Source organism: Carassius auratus, chromosome 7, assembly GCF_003368295.1.
Source record: "Carassius auratus strain Wakin chromosome 7, ASM336829v1, whole genome shotgun sequence".
Lineage (NCBI taxonomy): Eukaryota > Metazoa > Chordata > Actinopteri > Cypriniformes > Cyprinidae > Carassius > Carassius auratus.
Genome location: NC_039249.1, coordinates 19,349,137 through 19,368,940, shown reverse-complemented (window position 1 = coordinate 19,368,940; position 19,804 = coordinate 19,349,137). Strand labels below are relative to the sequence as shown.

The 19,804-nt window shown below is 37.4% G+C and overlaps 1 protein-coding gene across 1 annotated transcript in view; it reads left to right on the top strand.

Moving 5' to 3' along the window:
- The first annotated feature begins 6,006 nt into the window (after positions 1 to 6,006).
- The window catches only part of LOC113106186 (cadherin-8-like), an 82,807-nt gene continuing 69,009 nt past the window's right edge, over positions 6,007 to 19,804 (top strand). The window contains exons 1-2 of the mRNA XM_026267862.1: positions 6,007 to 6,417; positions 8,063 to 8,547. Coding sequence (XP_026123647.1) covers positions 8,290 to 8,547 — 258 coding nt within the window. The 5' untranslated portion in view covers positions 6,007 to 6,417; positions 8,063 to 8,289. The remainder of the gene's footprint in view (positions 6,418 to 8,062; positions 8,548 to 19,804) is intronic.

Below are 19,804 nucleotides of genomic sequence, written 5' to 3'. Positions count from 1 at the left end.
TTAATTAAATGAAAAACGGCTATAAATCGTTTTTCATGCTTAATTATATATATATATTATTGTATCAGTACACACATAGATAATTATGCTTTTTAATTCTGCTTTAATATTGTAAAGTTCCACAATGCAATTTTGTTTGTGCCTCTGGCTATTGTTGCTAAAATGGTTTGATTAATAATAACATGTATTGATTGACTTCAGTTATATAAATCCTTCTTGTTTCATCTAAGGAGAAGTACATATTTCTTAAACCTTGCCGCTTTTAATGGCACACATGAATGAATGTCAGATCTAAAATTAGTGTCTGCTAATTCCTATTCCATTCCATAAACTTGAGTCACAATTTCAAGTGAATTCTTCAACAAATGCCACAGCAAACATCTTCAATGATGTCTTACAATACCTGCTCAAACAAATATACACTTACATGCACACACGTTCTTTACTGTGAGTTGTGCATGCGGAGGGTTCATAATGAGCCTCCTCTCATCTCCTCCCAAATGAAGAAGGTGTCAGTCTTAATGAGTGCTATTAAAGGTAACTTGCACCATTATCACGCCACGTCTGTTATTTATGGCAACCATCAGCGTCTACTTTTAGAAGCCCAGCTCAAAATGGATCCTGCTAAACGTTTTTTCATGTCTAGTTGCTTCCTCTCGTGATGGGAGGTCTGCTATACTGTATCCTATTCTAATCAACTTGTACAACTTATTAAGACATGTAGACGGAGCCACTTTGCCCCGAGGAGCGCTTCATTCAGACGCATGACAGTTTATGAATCTCGTTGCCAAAGAATGAGCTCTTGGCTCTCAGCTAAATGTGAGTGAGGCTTGTGGCCCACCAGATGCCCTCGCTAATTCCATTCACATCCTACACTCTTAGTGTGAAAGCTCACTGCCAGGATATTAGCATGTGTAAAATGTATGTTTTGCACCTGATATTCCCAGCAACCTATTTGACACGACTACATTTATGTGCTTTTGAATCTACAGTAGGTTTTATTGGAGAACAATAATTACTGCAATTTGGAAATACACTCAGTACGTATAAGTGGATGTAAATAAATAAATAAGGTACGTGTAATTAATAGGGGGCCCATATGAAACCCATGATAATCAAATCTGCTGTGTTTTTTTCAATTTGCATGATTAAGATCTTAGTTGTGTTGTTCATTTAGGATCCAGGTTGTTCATTCTCAAAATGTCAACATATCAAAATTCTGAACACTGCACTTAATTATCTGCAGAGCTTTAAAATCATCAACGTAAAAACCAATTAACTTTAATTTGCTACCAATTAAAATTTGACTTTTAGGAGCGTTAATATGCTAATCATGGCACTAAACCTATGCTGGAAACTGTTTACACATCGCAAGCCCCCGAGGCCATTGATGGAAGCATGCTTGTGTGTGGTTGTGTGTGCCGGCACAGAAAGATGGGGGTATGATGGTGGAAAGTCTTGTCATAAATTTGTAAATCATTATTCATGCATTTGGAGTGAACTTTGACTGTTTAATTCCTTTGCTACATTAGTGAGCGACCTTTGGAATTCGGTTGAGCAGCTGTTGAGTGGCTGGAGATGGCTGTATGACTAGATTTCGCAAAATAACACGGAGACGTGAACAGTCAACATATTGTGGCACTTTTATGAAAAAAAAAAAAAAAAAAGTGATTACAGTGCTTGCAATACATTGCAATGCACTTGCAATGCCATATTTCTCTGACGTTTTAGCCCAAAATGCTTGAAATACCGACTCCATTTAAACAGTGTTTTGTAAATAATTTCAGCCTATTGCGCTATCTATATTTAGTTTTTGTTGTAAACTCTATAAAACTGTAAGGAAAGATAACTGGGTAACTTTTATTCAATTTATAGATTATTCAGCATATAAAAAAAAAAAAAAATGTGTGGTGTATTCCTACTTGACATTTTGTTCTGTGTCCACATTTGAGAAACAAGCACATATGAAAAAGTTTTGTTTTTGTAGCATCCCTGACCTGATGTATTTTCATAGCCAAGAAACATTTAATCAATAATCAATCACAGATTCAAATATTTATTAATTCTGCATTTTCTAAGCCTAATGTGACTGCCCCTAAACTGACAGCCATGATATCACTCTAATATTTGCATATTGAATTATGATTGGTCTTGTCTTCCTTGCTTGTATTAACTGTTTAAATCTGCCTTTAAGCTGTTGGTTCTGTGCACAGCTGACTGAAAACAAGACTTAGTTGCTTAGTATCATGACAACGACAAAGCAGCTCTGATGCAGCATTTCATTTACACAGAACCAAAGCCAATGAAATCTAATCTTACCTAAAACTTGAACACTAATCTTACGCTCTTTTGCAAGCTCTTGCATTTCCTTCAGGAAATGCAAATCTAGTTTTACTCATCCCCTTACAGAAGTTAAGATGGAGAATGAAATAGGTTGCTGTAGGTTCGTTCTCGAGTCAGATGGCATAACTTTATTTGTTATTTGTGTCACAGAGATTCTATTACGCTGGATGAGCACTCACTTTGCAGGAATGGAGAGTCATCCACCTGAAACTGTTATTATACAGTTGAGGCTGCTCTTTAAAGAATAGTGTCTCTTTCTTGCTTTGGTTGAGGTGAAATCGATAAACACAGTCCATTATCTTCTTGTCTTGTTGAATTGTGTTCTAAATGAAGAGTCCAACAGTGAACCTCATTCTCCACCAGGTGCATAAATGTGTTAGACTTAATAGCTGGACAACTGTATATACCAAAGCTCTGAAATTAAGTATTGCACATGCTTAAACATAGGCCTCAGAAATGGGAACAGGCATATTAAATATGCATTTTTACACTGTATGTGTATTCCACGTGTTCAGTTCTAGTCCTTTTGACCTGGAGGGGATTTTCTTTTCTCTGAATATTCTAGTTAATCTTATCGCATTGCACTAAAACTTTCTCACACAAGGACTAAGAAGTTACAACAACAACAACAACAACAACAATAATAATAATAATAATAATAATAATAATAATAATAATAGCTTTTATATTTTTAATAATCAAATATTACTGGCCTACCAAAAATTGCTCATATATTTCTCATTATGAGTTATAATACTACTAAATTAAGAGTTTAGATAAGAGTTGAAATCTTCTTTTTATTTTTTTATTTTTTTATCAGGCCCCTATATTTATGTTTAGATATTTCAGTTTAATTGCATAGTAAGCACCTATACATTGTCCTATACACCTATACACCTATACATTAGAGTAAAATTACTGAACCTAAACATAACAGCCTGATAAAACTGCTAAATTTAAAGGATTTCAGATGGCACTTAGAAGCTTTTGCATCTGAACTCTTCAAATATTAAATTAAATCTTTGTATCAAGTTGTTTTCTTTCAATTAGCACAACTTTTGATTTATCATTGATTTATTCAAGCTTATTCACTTCAGGTTTTGAGTAAACATTGCCAAAACGATTCACTCACAAACCGAGGTGCGTACGCTCAGATCAATGATGCCTCTGATGAATCAGATCCAAAAGGAAATACAAAACCTGTTCTAATTTAAATAAAACAAGAAAAAAAAAGAAAAGAAAGAAAAGAACTGGACTTTTTGTTTAACAGAATCACTAAATTAGATTAAGGATTTTCAGCCCAGCATGTTTGAATTAATGTATACACACATTTATGGAATAAAACTTGGGGGACAGTGTGCGGCCATGATTGTGCAATTTTGGAAGAAATGAGATGAGATTGCACACACTATAGAGTAGTATTGAGACATGCCAACACTATGATTTATGAATCACAAGAGATTGGAATTCACAGCAGGTACATATCTTCAATAAGAAAGACAATTGTTTAAGACATAGCCTCACATCTATGTGAAACAGCTGGGAAAATCCCCAAGTAATTGCCTCTCTAAATGATTTGATGTAAATGCAGAGACAAATGAATAAATCACGGCTTGTTTCCTGTTTGTTTGCCGAGGCTGTTGTCGCCATTTGCAAATGACAGGGCTGAGGTGTGTGGAGAAGGGTGCCAGCAGTTCACGGCGCACCAGGCCTGTGATTAATTCCGCTGACAATGTAGTAACCAATGATCGATTGAGGAAGCTTGGGCTGTAAAGACCGTTTCCCCTTCACTTACTTTGCCTTTTTCAGAAGACGTCTGATATTTTGATCACCGGTAAAGGCTGTGTCAGTGGAATTAATCAATGACAGAGAGAAAGAACCACTGGAGAGCAGCTTGACAAACTGCACAGCAGAACCGAAATAGAGTTAAAGAGGATATTGAGCAGGATGCAAAATGTGAGCAGCTTTGTATCCATGATCCTTTTCTGAGGTGACAACCACAAGAGTAAACTAAACATATCAGTAAACAAAAAGCAGAGCTATAAATCGCATTGTTAGGATTGTGATTCATAATTCTAATTCCGTGTCATATGACTTGATTGTTCGTGTGGGCAAGAATAATGTAGAAAAAGACTGGCAATTTGTAACAATGCAGCTCTCTTCAAACTTAAAATGAATGAGGATAGCTTAGCAATACTAGAATAAATGTGATTAATATTAAGATATCTAGACAAAAACAGTTCTGATTGGCAAACTTGATCTTCAACCTATATTCAGAAATTAGCATTTACATTTGTTTATCAATATTTTGCTCAATAGTTTAACTACTGTATATGTGAAGGATTCTGTGACTAACAGGTGTACAATTTATGTTGTATTGATATTATTTTGAATACAGAGGTCTCAGTATCAGTATTGCAGTGAGGCTAATAATTTATTAAACAGCTGTATTTGCAAGGTTTAAGCCCAGAGGGTTGATTGACCACAGTCCAGAACACTCCTGATGTCTGCTTGATGTGTGGCCGCTAGAGGGAGCCAGTTGAACCGGAGCTTCGTATGTATCTTTACCTTGAGAGTAGTCAGTGCATGTGGACAAGAAACGTGTAAAGATAAATTTCATGTGCACCAATGAACGCTGAAAAGCAGGTGGGTTTATTGCAGTGCATTTCTTCACTGAAAAGTATTCACTGAAAAGTGAATGGGCTGAATGTTTACAAATGATACTGAACAGTGGAGCTGATCACAGCGTCATTTCAGAGCCGTGTGAAGATACTAAAGTTGTTGTTGGTGATGTATCCAGCGCGATCAGAACATTTAGCTGTACAGTTGTGGGTTTAAACATGATTAAACTTTATTTTAGATCTGTCGACTCATTTATATACTTTTAGAGATAGCCTGCCTTCGGTACATTCTGATATGAGCTGTGCCAGAACGCTTTAAATGTCATCCCTTGTCACCACATGACTCTTGCAAAGTCTCAAATGAAAGTCTAAAACTGAAATCGTGATAAGAATATGTCTGTTCTTTTTATACAAATATGCATATGTGGCAAGCTGTTTATTTATTTATTTATTTATTCATTCATTCATTCTCAAACGATTCATTAATGAAATTAGAGAAGAGCTCGATTACAAGTCAATAAAGCAGGTAATTAATGATCGATTTTGAGCTGGCTTGAGGTAACCATAACAACAGCGATCACGTGCTTTCTGGCGGTATCTCGATCAAGCAAGACATTGTGTATTATGAACATAATATATCATTAACTAATTATATATATATATATATATATATATATATATATATATATATATATATATATATATATATATATATATATATATATTATGTACATTGTATGGGGTGAATTGAGGTTAATTGGGACATTTTCCCCAGTCATGTCAAGGCAAAAGTGTCCCAATTTACATGACACACTTGGCGAAAAAGCAACTCTGCCGCTGAGATGCTTAAACAGCACCACATATCACAATTGCGTCCTGATCATGTATCTAAAATCTCTTTGCATTCAAATCACGAGCCTAAATGAGACGGGAAGCCAGGGGACCGTCGAAGAAGTGTCAAGACGCGGCACATGTACAGATGCTTTGTTAGCAGAATGCGTTCAAAAAAAAAAAAAAAAAAAAAAACGAAGGTAAAAAACACCACCGCACTGACATAAAAGTTCAGTATTCCCAGTCTAGGGCGCGTGCATTCATTGCCAAGGTTGAGGACCTGCCTCTTTATCAGCCCAATGAGCGCGGCAGAGGGGAGGCTCTTCCCACCAAACACCTCTCGTCCATCTCTCCACACTCCTCCACTCAGCGAGCGGGCTTGCCGGAGCTCTCCGACACCCTGTCAACGCCAAGCCACTAAACTGTACGGATAGTAATTGTTCCCAACCGCGTCTGTCAACTTATTTTCTTATTTTGTTCTTGTTCATTTTCAGTTGACAGAAAATTGACAGAAAGACAAGTGCCTGCAGTATTGCGAAACAAGTCACGTATTTTTCCCCCTTCTCTGATATTTTTGTTATCTTCTGTGAATGACATGGAATGGAATTCCGGATGAGATACAGTAAGTACTAAAGACTCATTAACAAGCACAGATATGTGGTTTGGCGGGAGGCGCGTGCCTTTTTGCTCGACTGAAATACTGGATTTTCCGTTTGATGCTGTTTGCGCTACAGTGATTGATCCGACAGCGAGACAGATTGACAGACTGCAGACCAAACCGTAAATACGCATTGTCCATTATTTGTTTTGTATATTGTTCAGGAATGTCGTGCATCGAATTTGTGTTCACTTTACGCCAGAACGTGGTCTGGGAACGTCTTGGTTAATCAACTTAGTCAACTAGCTGTGCCGTGTGTTTTATGCAGTGCTCTGTACTGCTTCTCTAGAGTATCCTTTTCTGCTTTTAAGTCTCGAAATTCTGCAGTTCTTGTTTGTTCTAAAGAGCCAGAAAGCGAGCGTAGTAGACGACTTTTTTGGTTAGGAGCTGTCCACTTATGCTGGTGCTGAAATTCGCCAGTAATTCAAGCATCGCCTCTGCTCGCCGAGTCTGTATATGGTGTTAAGAGTGGCGTTTACTGCTCACTGAAGTTACACTGTGGAAGGAAGACTAAGCTGTGAATGTTTCCAATGTGTGTCTTGCTTACTAGTCTGCAGTGCAATTGAATTAATTTTATGCACAACTAAAAAAATAAAAATAATAATAATAATAAATAATGTATTGCATTCAAAGATAGAGAGTCAGAATTTATCTTAAGCCACATTTCTTCTGCCTATTGATGCTTGAAATGTATGAAATAATACATAACATAGTTCTCCGGAGGATGATGCTTTAAACTATTCAGCTAAATAATCTGGTTTAGAGAAATATTGCATTTGATTGTTGCATGGTCAAACAGATATAGAGAGAGAAAAAAATGCTGCTGGTATGTGAATTGAAATCAAGTGCGTGGACAAATTGCAAAACAAATTGTGTAAGTACATAATCTTAAAAAAAAAAAAAAAAAAAAAAAAAAAAAAAAAAAAAAAAAAAAAAAAATTCTGGCTTATATTTTCTGATATAAAAATCCTAGATATATATATATATATATAGTCATTCTGCAAACTCTAAATTACACCATAACATTGTAATATGTCAAGGACATTGAAAGCAGTTGGTTCAGGGAAATGAAATCAGCGCATGAGCATGAGGAGATACTGCTGTTTTTCATTATTCTCTTCTCTGTGATTTTCAAGTTTACAGCATTTGTAGTCTATTCTGCAGTTATATGTTGAAAATATGGTGTTTTTATCTACTCTTCGGTCCTCAAAATTGCTGTAGGTCTTCATTGTAGGCAATATGTTTATATAGTATTTTAATATATGTATACATTTTTCTTTAAAGGATGTTTTAACTTGTATTGTGTGTGTGTTATTGGTGTTAAATATTGGTTCTCAATAATATTGGTGTTTGCCAGGAATGTGGGCACCACAATAATTGCAATCTGAAACTGTAATCTGCTTGATTTTATATTTCCTAAATGTTTTCCAATAGTTCAGAGAGTAAAAACATATTTGCTCTGCTGTACTATATACTTCTATAGAAGACAGATTTGCTCTTACTTGATTTCTGATGTCATATCCAGCTGACCTTGAGACTTCACTCCTCAAGCTTGTCAGTTTTATTTACATGCACTTCCAGTAAGTCTGCATTTGTCTCTCCCCTCTAGATCTCTTACATTGATGAACCAACTAATGGATGTCGCATCTCTCCGCGCATCTCTCTTCTCTGTGTTCTGGACACAGATCAAAGTGCATCCGTGACCCTCTTCGCAACATGAACTCAATCTGGGAGATACTTTGAACAAAAGAGTAACCATCCAGCTGTCTATCAGCTGGTCGACCCCTGATTTTCGGAGGGAAAGCAAAAACAAAGCAAAGACAAAAAGTTACAAAGATGCTAAAACGTGGAGAGGAGATGCAGCGAGATCTATGGACTTCTCTCCTGCTAGTATGGATTACTTGTGTGCCGTACTCTTCCATGGCTCCGTTAAACAATCAGTCACAAAGTTTACAAACGGCATCAACCATGATCCCGCGAAACCGGCCAAGCGAAGGACAAAGAATCCTCAGTCGTGCCAAGAGAGGATGGGTTTGGAATCAAATGTTTGTGTTGGAGGAGTTCTCTGGACCCGATCCAATTCTGGTTGGCAGGGTGAGTAGTCTAATTGTCGGCTGAATATTAAGCTTACTTATCATGTGGAAACATTAATTCTGCTGCCTCAATGCCTTTTTCGTTTGACATTTTGTGAAGGAGCAATAATTGCCGTGAAGAAGAGGGCAAGGTTGGCATCGCTGACTCTCGCACAGTTTCCATCTTTAACAGTTCAATTAGGCCGAGGAAAAATACAGCTCTGGATGCTAATTTATACATGGTGTTTTATTTCACAGGCTGTGGGAAAGTTCTGCAACGAAAACAGAATGAAGAGAAACTCAAAATTAATTTTACAGGTGTAGTGCGCAGTTTGCCCCATGCATATGCGTTTATGTAGAGAGGTGAGGTGATATGGAGATAATTACAGGATAGGAGAGTGACCTGGCACCGGACCTGTGCAGAGAGCTCTGCGTCCTAAGAGGACTATAGTATGAGCAGGCCAATGCAGCTTGTTCACAGATCACTGCAAGCGTGAACCTCAGGAGCCCAACCTGGCACTATGTTTGTCCAGTCGCCAACAATATCTGCTCGTTCCTCACGCTGTTTTTTTTTTTTTTTTTTTTTTTTTTTTTTACAAGGTAAAAGTTCCTTGCACATTTTGTATCAATAGTATATTACAACCTTTTATAAACAACTTGTTTTATGAGGGTCATTTTACCGATACGTATATTATATAAACCCACACATGTAATTTATAAATATTTATATCAATACTTTTTAAATTATGCAAATATATATATTTTTACGACAATTTACAGAATGTTTTTTTCACTTTAACTTCACTGCACTGACTGAACGCTATCCTCACCATCAGTTAGGTGGAAAATACCATCTTTTGTGTGTCCAAAATTTGGCAGGGTCTTCGCTAATTAAGGCCTCTCACTTGAATTCCCCACTGCTGCTGCTTGCCTCCTTCCGTCTCTCGGGCACGTGAATAAAACATGTGCTCTCATGCGGCCTTTACACCTGTGTTTTCCCAATATCTGCGTGACACAACAAAGTCCTTAAGAACTGCATCAATTTTTCAAGAGCTGCAATTAAACAGCCTTTGTTGGATTCTGCCTTAGCTTTTGATCAGCAGAAATGCATAAACAAACACAACAAATGGGCTCCCCGTGATGATCTCCAAGGTAGAAGGGCAAATGAGTATGACGCTTTCAGGCTGACACATTCACAATGCTACAGGGCTCTCTGTGCATGATGGAGACAGCTGGGAGTGCTCAGACTTGTGATGTGCCATTCTGCTCCTCTCTAATGTGTATTGCTTTATTTAACGTCATGAAGTATTTCTGCCGGGGAGCAGAATGATTGTCTGTAGGAGGACAATGCGTGGAGAGTGGAGGTGAATGGGTGGACATATGGCGTACGGATTGTACTCGGCTTCCTTGGTGGGCTAGCATTGATTGGCTTTCAATTTTCTGCTGTTTTTTCCCCCTTAACAAACCACAGGGTTACAGTAAGTGCTCATGAGCATGGCTTGCAGAGCTCAGATAAGTTCCATGTTGCAGCAAGATAGGAAGCCATGCTGTTGGAAGAGATTGAACACCGCTCCTCTCCCTCTCTCCCTCTCACCCTCTCTTTTTCAGCGTCTCACTCCATCACCTAAGATCTGCAGTCCTCCCTCACTCTGTCTCTCTAATTAAAAAAATGAATCAAATAAAGAGTGGGAGGTGTGTGATTCAAATGGGTCATTCAAATCAGCATGTTTTTTTTTTTTTTTTTTTTTTTTTCTGCCATCTCTGCCAGGCATGTGGTTGTGGGCTGATTATCGAGGAACCTCAGGCCAAGATTACACTCATTTCATCCTTTAGCTTTTATTACGTGCCGGTCTGATGTTTAATTATACACCCGGCTCCTGTCTTGTCAGTGCCCGTACTCCCCTTGAGCACCAGCTGCCAGTCGGAGGAGACGATTAGCATACGTGTAGAAGTGGGCATGGCAGGGCTAAGAGAGACAGCAGAGAGAGAGAGCCACCGAGGAAGGGAGAAGAAAAGTTAGCGATGGTACATGACAGCAGGCGTCTCACTGTTTCGCGTGGTTTTGTGGTCTCGGTGGTCTCAGTGGTCTGACTCACTGAGTTGGCAGTGCAGCTCACCGTCACCTGGTTCTGAAAGGTGCGTCAAACACGGCACAGCTTGTGCTCCTTTAACATGACTGAGCTTGTTTTAGGTGGAAGTGGAGTTATAGGGGAGTATAGGGCTAGTTGTCACACTTCTTACTCTAGTTAGTAAGCGTAGATATATGTGATACTAGTTTGTGTCAGTACGATTTTTTTACATTTCTAAAATAAATTAAAAAGTCTGCAATTATTTGTGTGTGTGTGTGTGTGTGTGTGTGTGTGCACTGCACCCCTGTCTCTCCTACAGTATGATACATTCTCACAAATATGTTTGCTAGTTTTGTATCCATTAGCTTTTACCACAGATAAATGATTTATCCATGAGAAGTGTTCGGACTTGCCACCAAAATAACCACACGGTATGTCTTCATCACTGAACTCTAAATCCATTACTGGCTTATATCCCAAATATGTGGATTGCACATGAGATTTCTCACTAAGTACTAGTTGCATTCGACTCAAATGCATGATACCTTTATATAACACTCATAACAGTGAGGGGGCAGAAAAGAACACATTGAAGTCTTTGCCCGACAAAGAGCAATTTAGGCGTGTTTACTTAAAACATTATTTTATTATAACATATGTCAGTTAGATTCTATCTTGCACATGGCTTTGTTCCCCTTCTTTAGGCTGGAGCCTGTTGTGAAGCCTAATCACAATGGACACCATTCTTTTCTTTGGAGTGCAGATGTACTCTGCACAAATTAATAGCACTGCTGTGTGATGCCTTTTCTTACCATAATGTGCTCTTATCTCTGATGGGATTATGTGTGTTTGTGGCAAAAAGAGCATTGATAATACGTTATTTCATATTCATATTTAGCAATCCGAGCTTAAGAACAAGATCACTGGGGATGTCAGTTTGAATACAAGAGAACGTCATTGATTATTTATTCACAAAAGAAAATGGATACGTGTCTGTGAACATTTGTTTGCCTTACAGGGGGCGTGACAACACTTGATAGATAGCGTGTATGAGCTGGAAAGCCATCAGCCAGGCTGCGAATGATAATGGAATTTATTTTTTATTTTTTTGCTATATCAAGAAATTGTGTTTTGCTCAAGCAAACACCAGTTGATTTGATGCATGTCCCCTTTATGCTGATGTCCAGTGTACTGTGAAGCTGATTTCAGCATTAAAGCCAAAATAACTGCTCATTCTATGCTTTTGGAAGCTATTCGTTTAAGGGGAGGGGAGGAAATTAAAGGGACATTTACCAGTACAGATCTGGCCTACATAAAGGCATGACTCCATTTTGGGTTTAAACCCATATCATTATCTCTCATTTTTTCATTCAGCACAAATTAAGCAATAATGCATCCATGTAAATAAGCGTGTGAGCTCAGTATTATTCTCTGACGCTTCATTAAATTCGAGCCTACAACTTAACCTTGAAATATTCATTATGTTATTATTAATGACATTACAATATTAAATATGAATAACTTTGCTATCAAATATTAATTAGTAGCGCTCTGTCATTTTGTAATGAAAGCCAGAGTGGATTAGTTTCACTGAGCACAATGACTGGAGCTGAGAAGGGATATAAATCTAACGTCAGTCGGGCGTTAAAGCTACACTGCTCCAATTCCGGAATAAAATACCCTGTTTTACAGTCGAGGGATGTCGTAGAAATGCTGGTGTCTAAAAACACTTAGGTGGCATTTGGAAGGGTGCCCTATAACTAAGGGGAAAAGAAAAATATTGTGACAGTTTGAATGTAAGAAGCAGTGAATCCCTGAAACGGACAATCGATTCATGTTCTCTGTGCTGCCTGTGATGGGATTTGCTGTTAACTGCCACTTTGTTTTTTTTGTTGTTGTTTTTTTTTTTTTTGCGACCATGACACATTGCTGGAAATCCACTGAAACTGTCCCAACCATTCTACTGAGGAAGCATTTTGCTTTCAGACGATGGTGTAGCAAAACCTCCTTTCTTTTTCTAGGAGAGTATATCTGTGGAAGATAATACCATGATGATTGTTTCAGAGGATTTCTGGACGAAGCTAGGGTTGATCATAACAATCCCGACCTTGTATATTACTACTATGGTAATATTTGCACACAATAAACATTTTTGTTGTTCAGTCGCTCCTGGTCATGGTCTGTACTGAGTAGTGCGAATAAGACCACAGAGAAGTACTTGCCCTGTTCAACCTTCTTGACACCTCATGAATTATCTATATTCCTCCCACTGATCCACTCTGGAGAGTTATAGCTCGAACTCTCAGCTGTTTTGCTGCATGTTTCTGTTGCTCTGAAAAATGCTACAGCTTCTCACTTTCAGGTTACTAAACCTGCATACCAGACTGCTTGCCTACAAACCGCCCACAGACCGTGCATTAACCGTCTGATACGTGTTGAATAAAAATTTGGAAAGCACTTTATCAATCTAGTAAATTCGAAACTGATTGGGTGATTTTACATAACTTGTAAGATTCAGGTCACAGAGGTGCGTGCTTTTAATCAGTTCCTCTGGGAACACATATGTACAAATACAGCTAGTGCTTTTGAAGATGAAATAATCTCTGGATTTGATTTGCTTGTTTGAAACTTTGAGAGCTTTGTGTTTGGCAATTTAAAGTAAATCTATATTCTGGTTTGTTTTATAATGTAGTATGAGATGAGTTTTTCCCAAATAATTTGCTATGCACTTATATAATTCAATATACTTTACTGTCTAGTGTATGCATTTTTAAAGGTTTTTTTGTTGTTGTTGTTGTTGTTGTTTTTTTATTAATTTTCTTTTTGTTTTTTGGGGGGGGGGTGAGTGATTAAATGCATCAGCTGTATATTTGAACTTTTTCTTTTTGGAGTTTTCATTGTGAACATGCAAAAATCAGTAACAACAAGAACAACTAATAATGATAATAAATTAATATGCAAATTGACATTAACCTCATGAATCTCTAGTCATTTTCAGTATACTCCATTTGACTGTTTTCTGCACAGTCATTTGCAAACAATACCACAGCATTATTTATTTGTCTTATTATTTTTTTTTATAATTTGTGTGTGTGATTATATGCGTGTGCTATAGATAGCTTTTCTTCCTCAGTTGTTGGTCCTTGGCAACAATGAGCTGCTTTATGTTTAGTAAAAGGTCTGACTAACTTTCACATTTTTTTTTATTTTTATTTTTTATTAAAAGGATATTTTACCCCCACACCGCCCCACAAAAAAAACAAAAAACAAAACAAAAAAAAAAACAAACAAACAAAAAATTATAATAATAATAATAATAAATTGTGAAAACGAGATAATCTTCACATCATTTAATCACCCTCATGTCATTTCATGATGTCAAGCTGCATGAAACCACATGAGGATGAGTAAATGATAATAATGTTTTCATTTTTGGGTGAACTATCCGTTTAAGAATGTGAAGTGTTTGTACTTGCAGGTTTTAATTTTTATTGTAATTTATTTTTCAAGTAATTACGTACATAGCAAGATTACAATGCACGTGTCTAGGGTACTGCTGTGACGTAAGATTATGCCCTTTAATTCCATCACACGCTTATGGTGCGTCATGCAGCTTCATTCCTTGCTGCTATCTGACGAGGGGATTTTTAGCAGATCAAAGGTCCACCTTCTGATCCCCTCACGGTTTACCCCTGCCAACGCACACTCTGATCTGAGACGGTCCTGTGCATTAATCTGCATCTGCTCAGGTTAGGAGGGAGGCAGTGCAGGTTCTAATGGATATCGAGCAGTTGCGTGTGATTGAAGGGCCAGCGAGTGGGCACTAACAAGGATATTAGTGGACTTATCAGTAACCCAAGTAATGAGATGCTGATGATCACCACTGGCCACTGCATCCATCTGCAGCTCCTGATCTGACCTGTGATTGGTACTGTGTCACTGGTGATGCAGAAAGAGAGATGTGTTAACTGTTGTCTTATTTGAACGTTTAACTTTTTTATGGTTAGAGCTGGCAAAGACAGAACCGCAAAAGACAATATGATCTCATTAGTAATCGTAGCTGTGTTTGCATATACACTTAATTGTAATAATTAACACTGACAGCATGCAAAATTGCATTTTATGTATGAAGTATGAAGTTTGCACTTCTGAGAAGCACAAATGTTATAAGTAATGTAACATTCTTAAATCTACATAAAGTATAACAATTTGGTAATAGTATATTATGATTTGTTGTCACTGTACATTTATCTACGGATCATTTTTTTTTTCATTTTTTTTTTTTTTTATGTTTTTTGGTCACCAATGCTGGATTTATTTGATTAAAACACATTTAAAATAATATTATGAAATATAATAATCATTTAAAATGAATGTAACTGTTTTATATTTTTAATATATTTTAAATTTTGATTTATTCCAGTGATGGCGAAGCTGAATTTTCAAAAAAAATAACAAAATAAATAAATAAATAAATAAATAAATAAATAAATAAATAAATAAATGCCCCAAACCTTTTGGATGGTAGTGTAAATACAATAAGTTATCTTATTACTTTAGAGCTTTTAAATGTTGCTAAAATGTCCATATTGTAGATTTCAGTCTATATCCAATGTACAAATTTGTGTTTTGAATATTGCATACAAATACCTGCAAATACAAATGTGACCAGGGCTGAGTTTCCCAAAAGCTTTGTAAGCCTAAGAAGTTTGTAAAAACGATTGTATGACTGATCTTAATATTACGGTCTGTTTCCCAAAAGCATCTTAACTTAAGCAGCACTTGGAAATCATTGTAGATCTATGGGTGCCCTGGAGTAATCGTAAAGCCCTAAGTGCATTGTGAGAAGATGTCAATATGTCAATGACTTGCTGAAGTGCACAAAAACCAGCTATGTATTGGACCCAGAAATAACGTCTCACTTTCTCTCTCTATACTGTATATTACTATCAAATAGATCCAACTTAAGTTTTTTACTGATATCAAAATGAGTTATCACGAAGTGGAGGTGGTCCTTTAGCACTGCAAGATAATCAGTAAGTATCCAAAAAGTATCCTCTGGCACGAATCAGTGCCCCACTTGTTCTCGTTGTGTCACCATTAAATTCAGCATCCTTTGTTGCTCTCTTTTTATTTCATGTCTCTTATTCAGTGTATTTCACCCAGAAGCTGTGGGTCTTGCAGGCCTTTAAAGCCATTATATCATTGCTAGGTGAGCACAATCTGTTGTCTCTTTGTCTGTCTCGTTCTCTCTATCTCTCTCTCTCTGCACAGTGCTGTAATAAAACACCAGGACCCTGCACAGTGTCCAGCTGAGCTGTGGGATCACATTAACACCTCGCGGACCAGCCGGACAGCATGTCTATAGCTCCGTGTTGTTGTCTTTGTTCCCATGAACAAGGTCTGCCTATGTGTGCGTGTGAATGTTACATGTGTGAAAAGAGTCTTAACTTGACATAAGAGCATTTCTTGAGCCAAGCATATTTCCATTACAACAGCAGGGTCACGGTACTACCGCAATTACAGACAAAAGCACGGCTCCATCTGCCTTTCACCAGGTGTGCTTGAATCATTAAATATGTATACAGCCCAGCATTTAAATAAATAACTGCTGGCATTTTATTCCTCTCTCCGATCGTCACATCTTCACACCCTTCGCAGCATCTCTCCACTCATTCCTTTTACACACACACACACACACACACACACACACACACACACACACACACACACACACACACAGGACAAGACATGATATACAACTTCAGCAGGCGTAATGAGCCAGTATGGCAGAGGTGTGACAACAGCAGTGCACCTTTGTGGTGACTTATAGGGTCTGGTCGCGGGCGAGAGTTGTTTGAGGTGTAAATCCCACATCCCTTGGTGGTAACAAGAACATAAACAAACACAGGCACACTTTGTCCCTGCACTCTGAATCCTCTGCCGAAGTGACACTGTTGCTCGGGATGAGAAATCTGCATGCGGTCCTCATTGGTTCTCCTCAGAACTTTGTGGGAATCCACAATGAACGTTGTATAAACGCTTTCATGTGGCGTGGATGAGGTAGGAGTCATGTCAGTGAGGAAGAGAACGATTACGCTGGCGGAAAAAAAGTCAGACGCAACCAACTGTACACAAAGACAATTTCATTCACGCTGTCAGGTAATGGCAGCACAGTACTGAATATCCACAGTCATCTTTTCTACTCATCTCTGTTCGTTAAATGAAAAGATATCATCTGTACAAAGGCTGCCCACCTTGCTTCTTACAGGCGAGGAAGAAAATCCATACATCGACAAAGCTTTTATAACCATCTTTCTCTGTGGGCCAGATAGTCACATGCCTTTTGAGCCTTGACTGTAACCTCAGAGGCTTTGGTGTATTCTATCTCATTTCTGCTGTTTGATCAAATTTGAGCATACTCAGGTTTGAACGAAACTGTTTAGGTCAAGTATTACGGCCTTATTTACAAAAGAAACCGATCATGGTCTGGCATTGAACAGAATGGTAGAGATAAACCTGGGCACGTCACATACCTGATGTTACCTTTGTTTGCCAGCAGTTTCTGGGTTTTGGCCATTGGAGAGCTTGTGGAGGTGGTGCATGTAGCTGCTAAATGAAGGCTTTTGGCAGAGAGCCTTGAACTCTGCGTGGACTAATCACTGGAATTAAGCAGTTAACCTTTACTGTGTCGCCTGGGCTCGATCTTTCACTGCTAAAGCGTGTTATATGGCCCTTTCACTTAGTGCTACGAGAGCCTCTGAATCACACCGTGTATACTGTAGTCAACTCGCTATACAAACTGTGACTGAAGGTATCAAGAGCCATTATTTATTTAGTTTGTTCTTATTCATTTCTTTCTCTGCTTACCTTGAGAGGTTGTTGCTGGAATGAGCATTTTGAATGCCTGTACTTGATACACTGCATAGTAGACTTAATCTTGTCAGTGAAACTGCCAACAAATGTGTTTGTTGAAATCTCATTTTTGATAATAAAGAGGCATAGTGATGTTTTTAATTAAATATTTGTTGGAATGAGCTGAATGAAACAGAATGCAACTGGAACTTACTTTAAGACCGAATGGCGCAAATGTATAGGTGAATTTGAGTTAAGTACCAATCACAATATAACTAATGTAATGGATGTGTTATTGCATTAGATTATACCTTCCTAAAAAGTCTTCACTGAAAAAGTACAATAAGATTCAAAGATATACATATCTTTTGTGTGTTTTATACATATTTTAATATAAAAAATGTTTGAATATAAAAAAGTCAAGCTTGACCTGTTACAGCCCATCATTGTCTGCCAAAATGTTATTTTCATCTACTTAAATTATATTCAGTTCCTGTCAGAAATGAATGGACTATAATTAATAAGTAGCACTTGACGAAATAGTGATTAAATTTTAAGAGCCTTTTTCATTGATTGAAAAAAAAAAAAAATCCTATATATATATATAAAGAACACTGGTTACAGCTCTGCTTTAGTTCAGTAATAATTGTGTTCTTCTTCTCTCTTTTTCTCTCCCTCCAGTTCTGGTGAATTGTAACTGACCATAAGAAAGCCAAATTTGCTCACTTGCTGAGAGACTTGATGCAAGAGCACGTGGTTTAGTTTAAGCTCTGGCAGCTAGGCTAATTTCTCCATCATTTTGGATTGCAATTATTCAATCCTGATTACTTAAACACTTGATTATAATTATTTAAACCTTCTAATTGCTCACTGGTATAGTCATTGTGGGCTGCTAAGTCATCATCCAGTGAGTCAGTGGATGCTTGGCAGGGCTAAGCAGTTCTCTTCTGCAGACGGCACCCTGCGTCAGGGGAACTGCAGGCAGAAGGGCTTATCCCAGGCTCCCTCAACCCATGAAAGCCCAGGAGCCAAACTGGGAGGATAGAGTAATCTTGTCGAGAATGGATGTCGCTATTGTGCTTTTTGATGTGTAGTTGGCGGCGTGGTTAACTGGGAGCAAACGTGGGCAGGCGAGGTGTAGACAATGAGAGCTGGTGGGAGGAAAGGCCTATTTTGAGATTTTTAAGATCAGCCACCATTCACTGCTGCCTTATGCCCGAGCTCCAGAATAACAACAAAATGAGGAAGTAAACCCTCGCTTCCGGTGCTTTCTAGCATTGTGGAACCTCCTGTTGTTGGTATCTGTTGCTGCTTGGCAGCCATTTTGAAAAGAACAAAAAGTAGCCATGGAGAATCGATTGCCCCGGTTGTCTCAGTGACACACCTGCGAGATTGTCTGAGAGCCAGCGAAGTGTGGCACTGACCTTTATTGCAAATGAGCTGTTTTTGTTTAATAATGCAGCTTGAGAGAGTAAGAATAAAAGAAAAAGAATAACTCAGAGAGAGAGAAAGCCAAGCCTTGTGTGACACTCTTGTACACGTGAATCAATAATCAGCATTCAAGCATGATGCATTGTTTCATGCCATTGTGATTCTGTGCAAATACATTTAGCCCATCTTTATGCAGCATTATAAAGTCTACACGAACAGTATATTTGCCTTCTTTGATGCGGGTTGTATATGTAGATCAATGCATCTCAACCGGGGGTCGGGACCCACTTGGAGGCCTCAGCAAGCCTTCCAAGATAACTTTAAACAGCGCAAAAATCTATTGCAGAAATGCAAAAAAAATAAAATAAAACTTAGTGTAGAAACATTTAGTGTAGAAATAATTGTCATTTTATTTATATAAACATTTAATAAGGAAATGAGAAATTAGCAAGTAACACATCGAAATATATTTTTTTTAATTAAATTTAATAAAAAGAAGAACTGAAGTGTTTTCTTGTAGACTATTTTAAATAATATTTAACTTTGAAATATATGATTTATTTTATTACAGTGAATTATTTCAAATATTTTAAATGAATACATATTTCACTCTGTCTACCAAGCTCTAAACTGTTTTATTAGATGAACATTTTTAAAATTTATATATATATATATATATATATATATATATATATATATATATATATATATATATATATATATATATATATATATATATATATATATATATACAAATAATAAATAATATATTTAGGGGTCCTTATTAATAATAATTTATAGGGGTCCTATACATCGATTGGTTAAAAAGAGAGATCACCCTGTAAAACATTCAGCCATTAAAATGCCTGAAATGTAACTATTTTCGTCTTGTTATTTATCAACTTAATTATTAGAAACTTATTT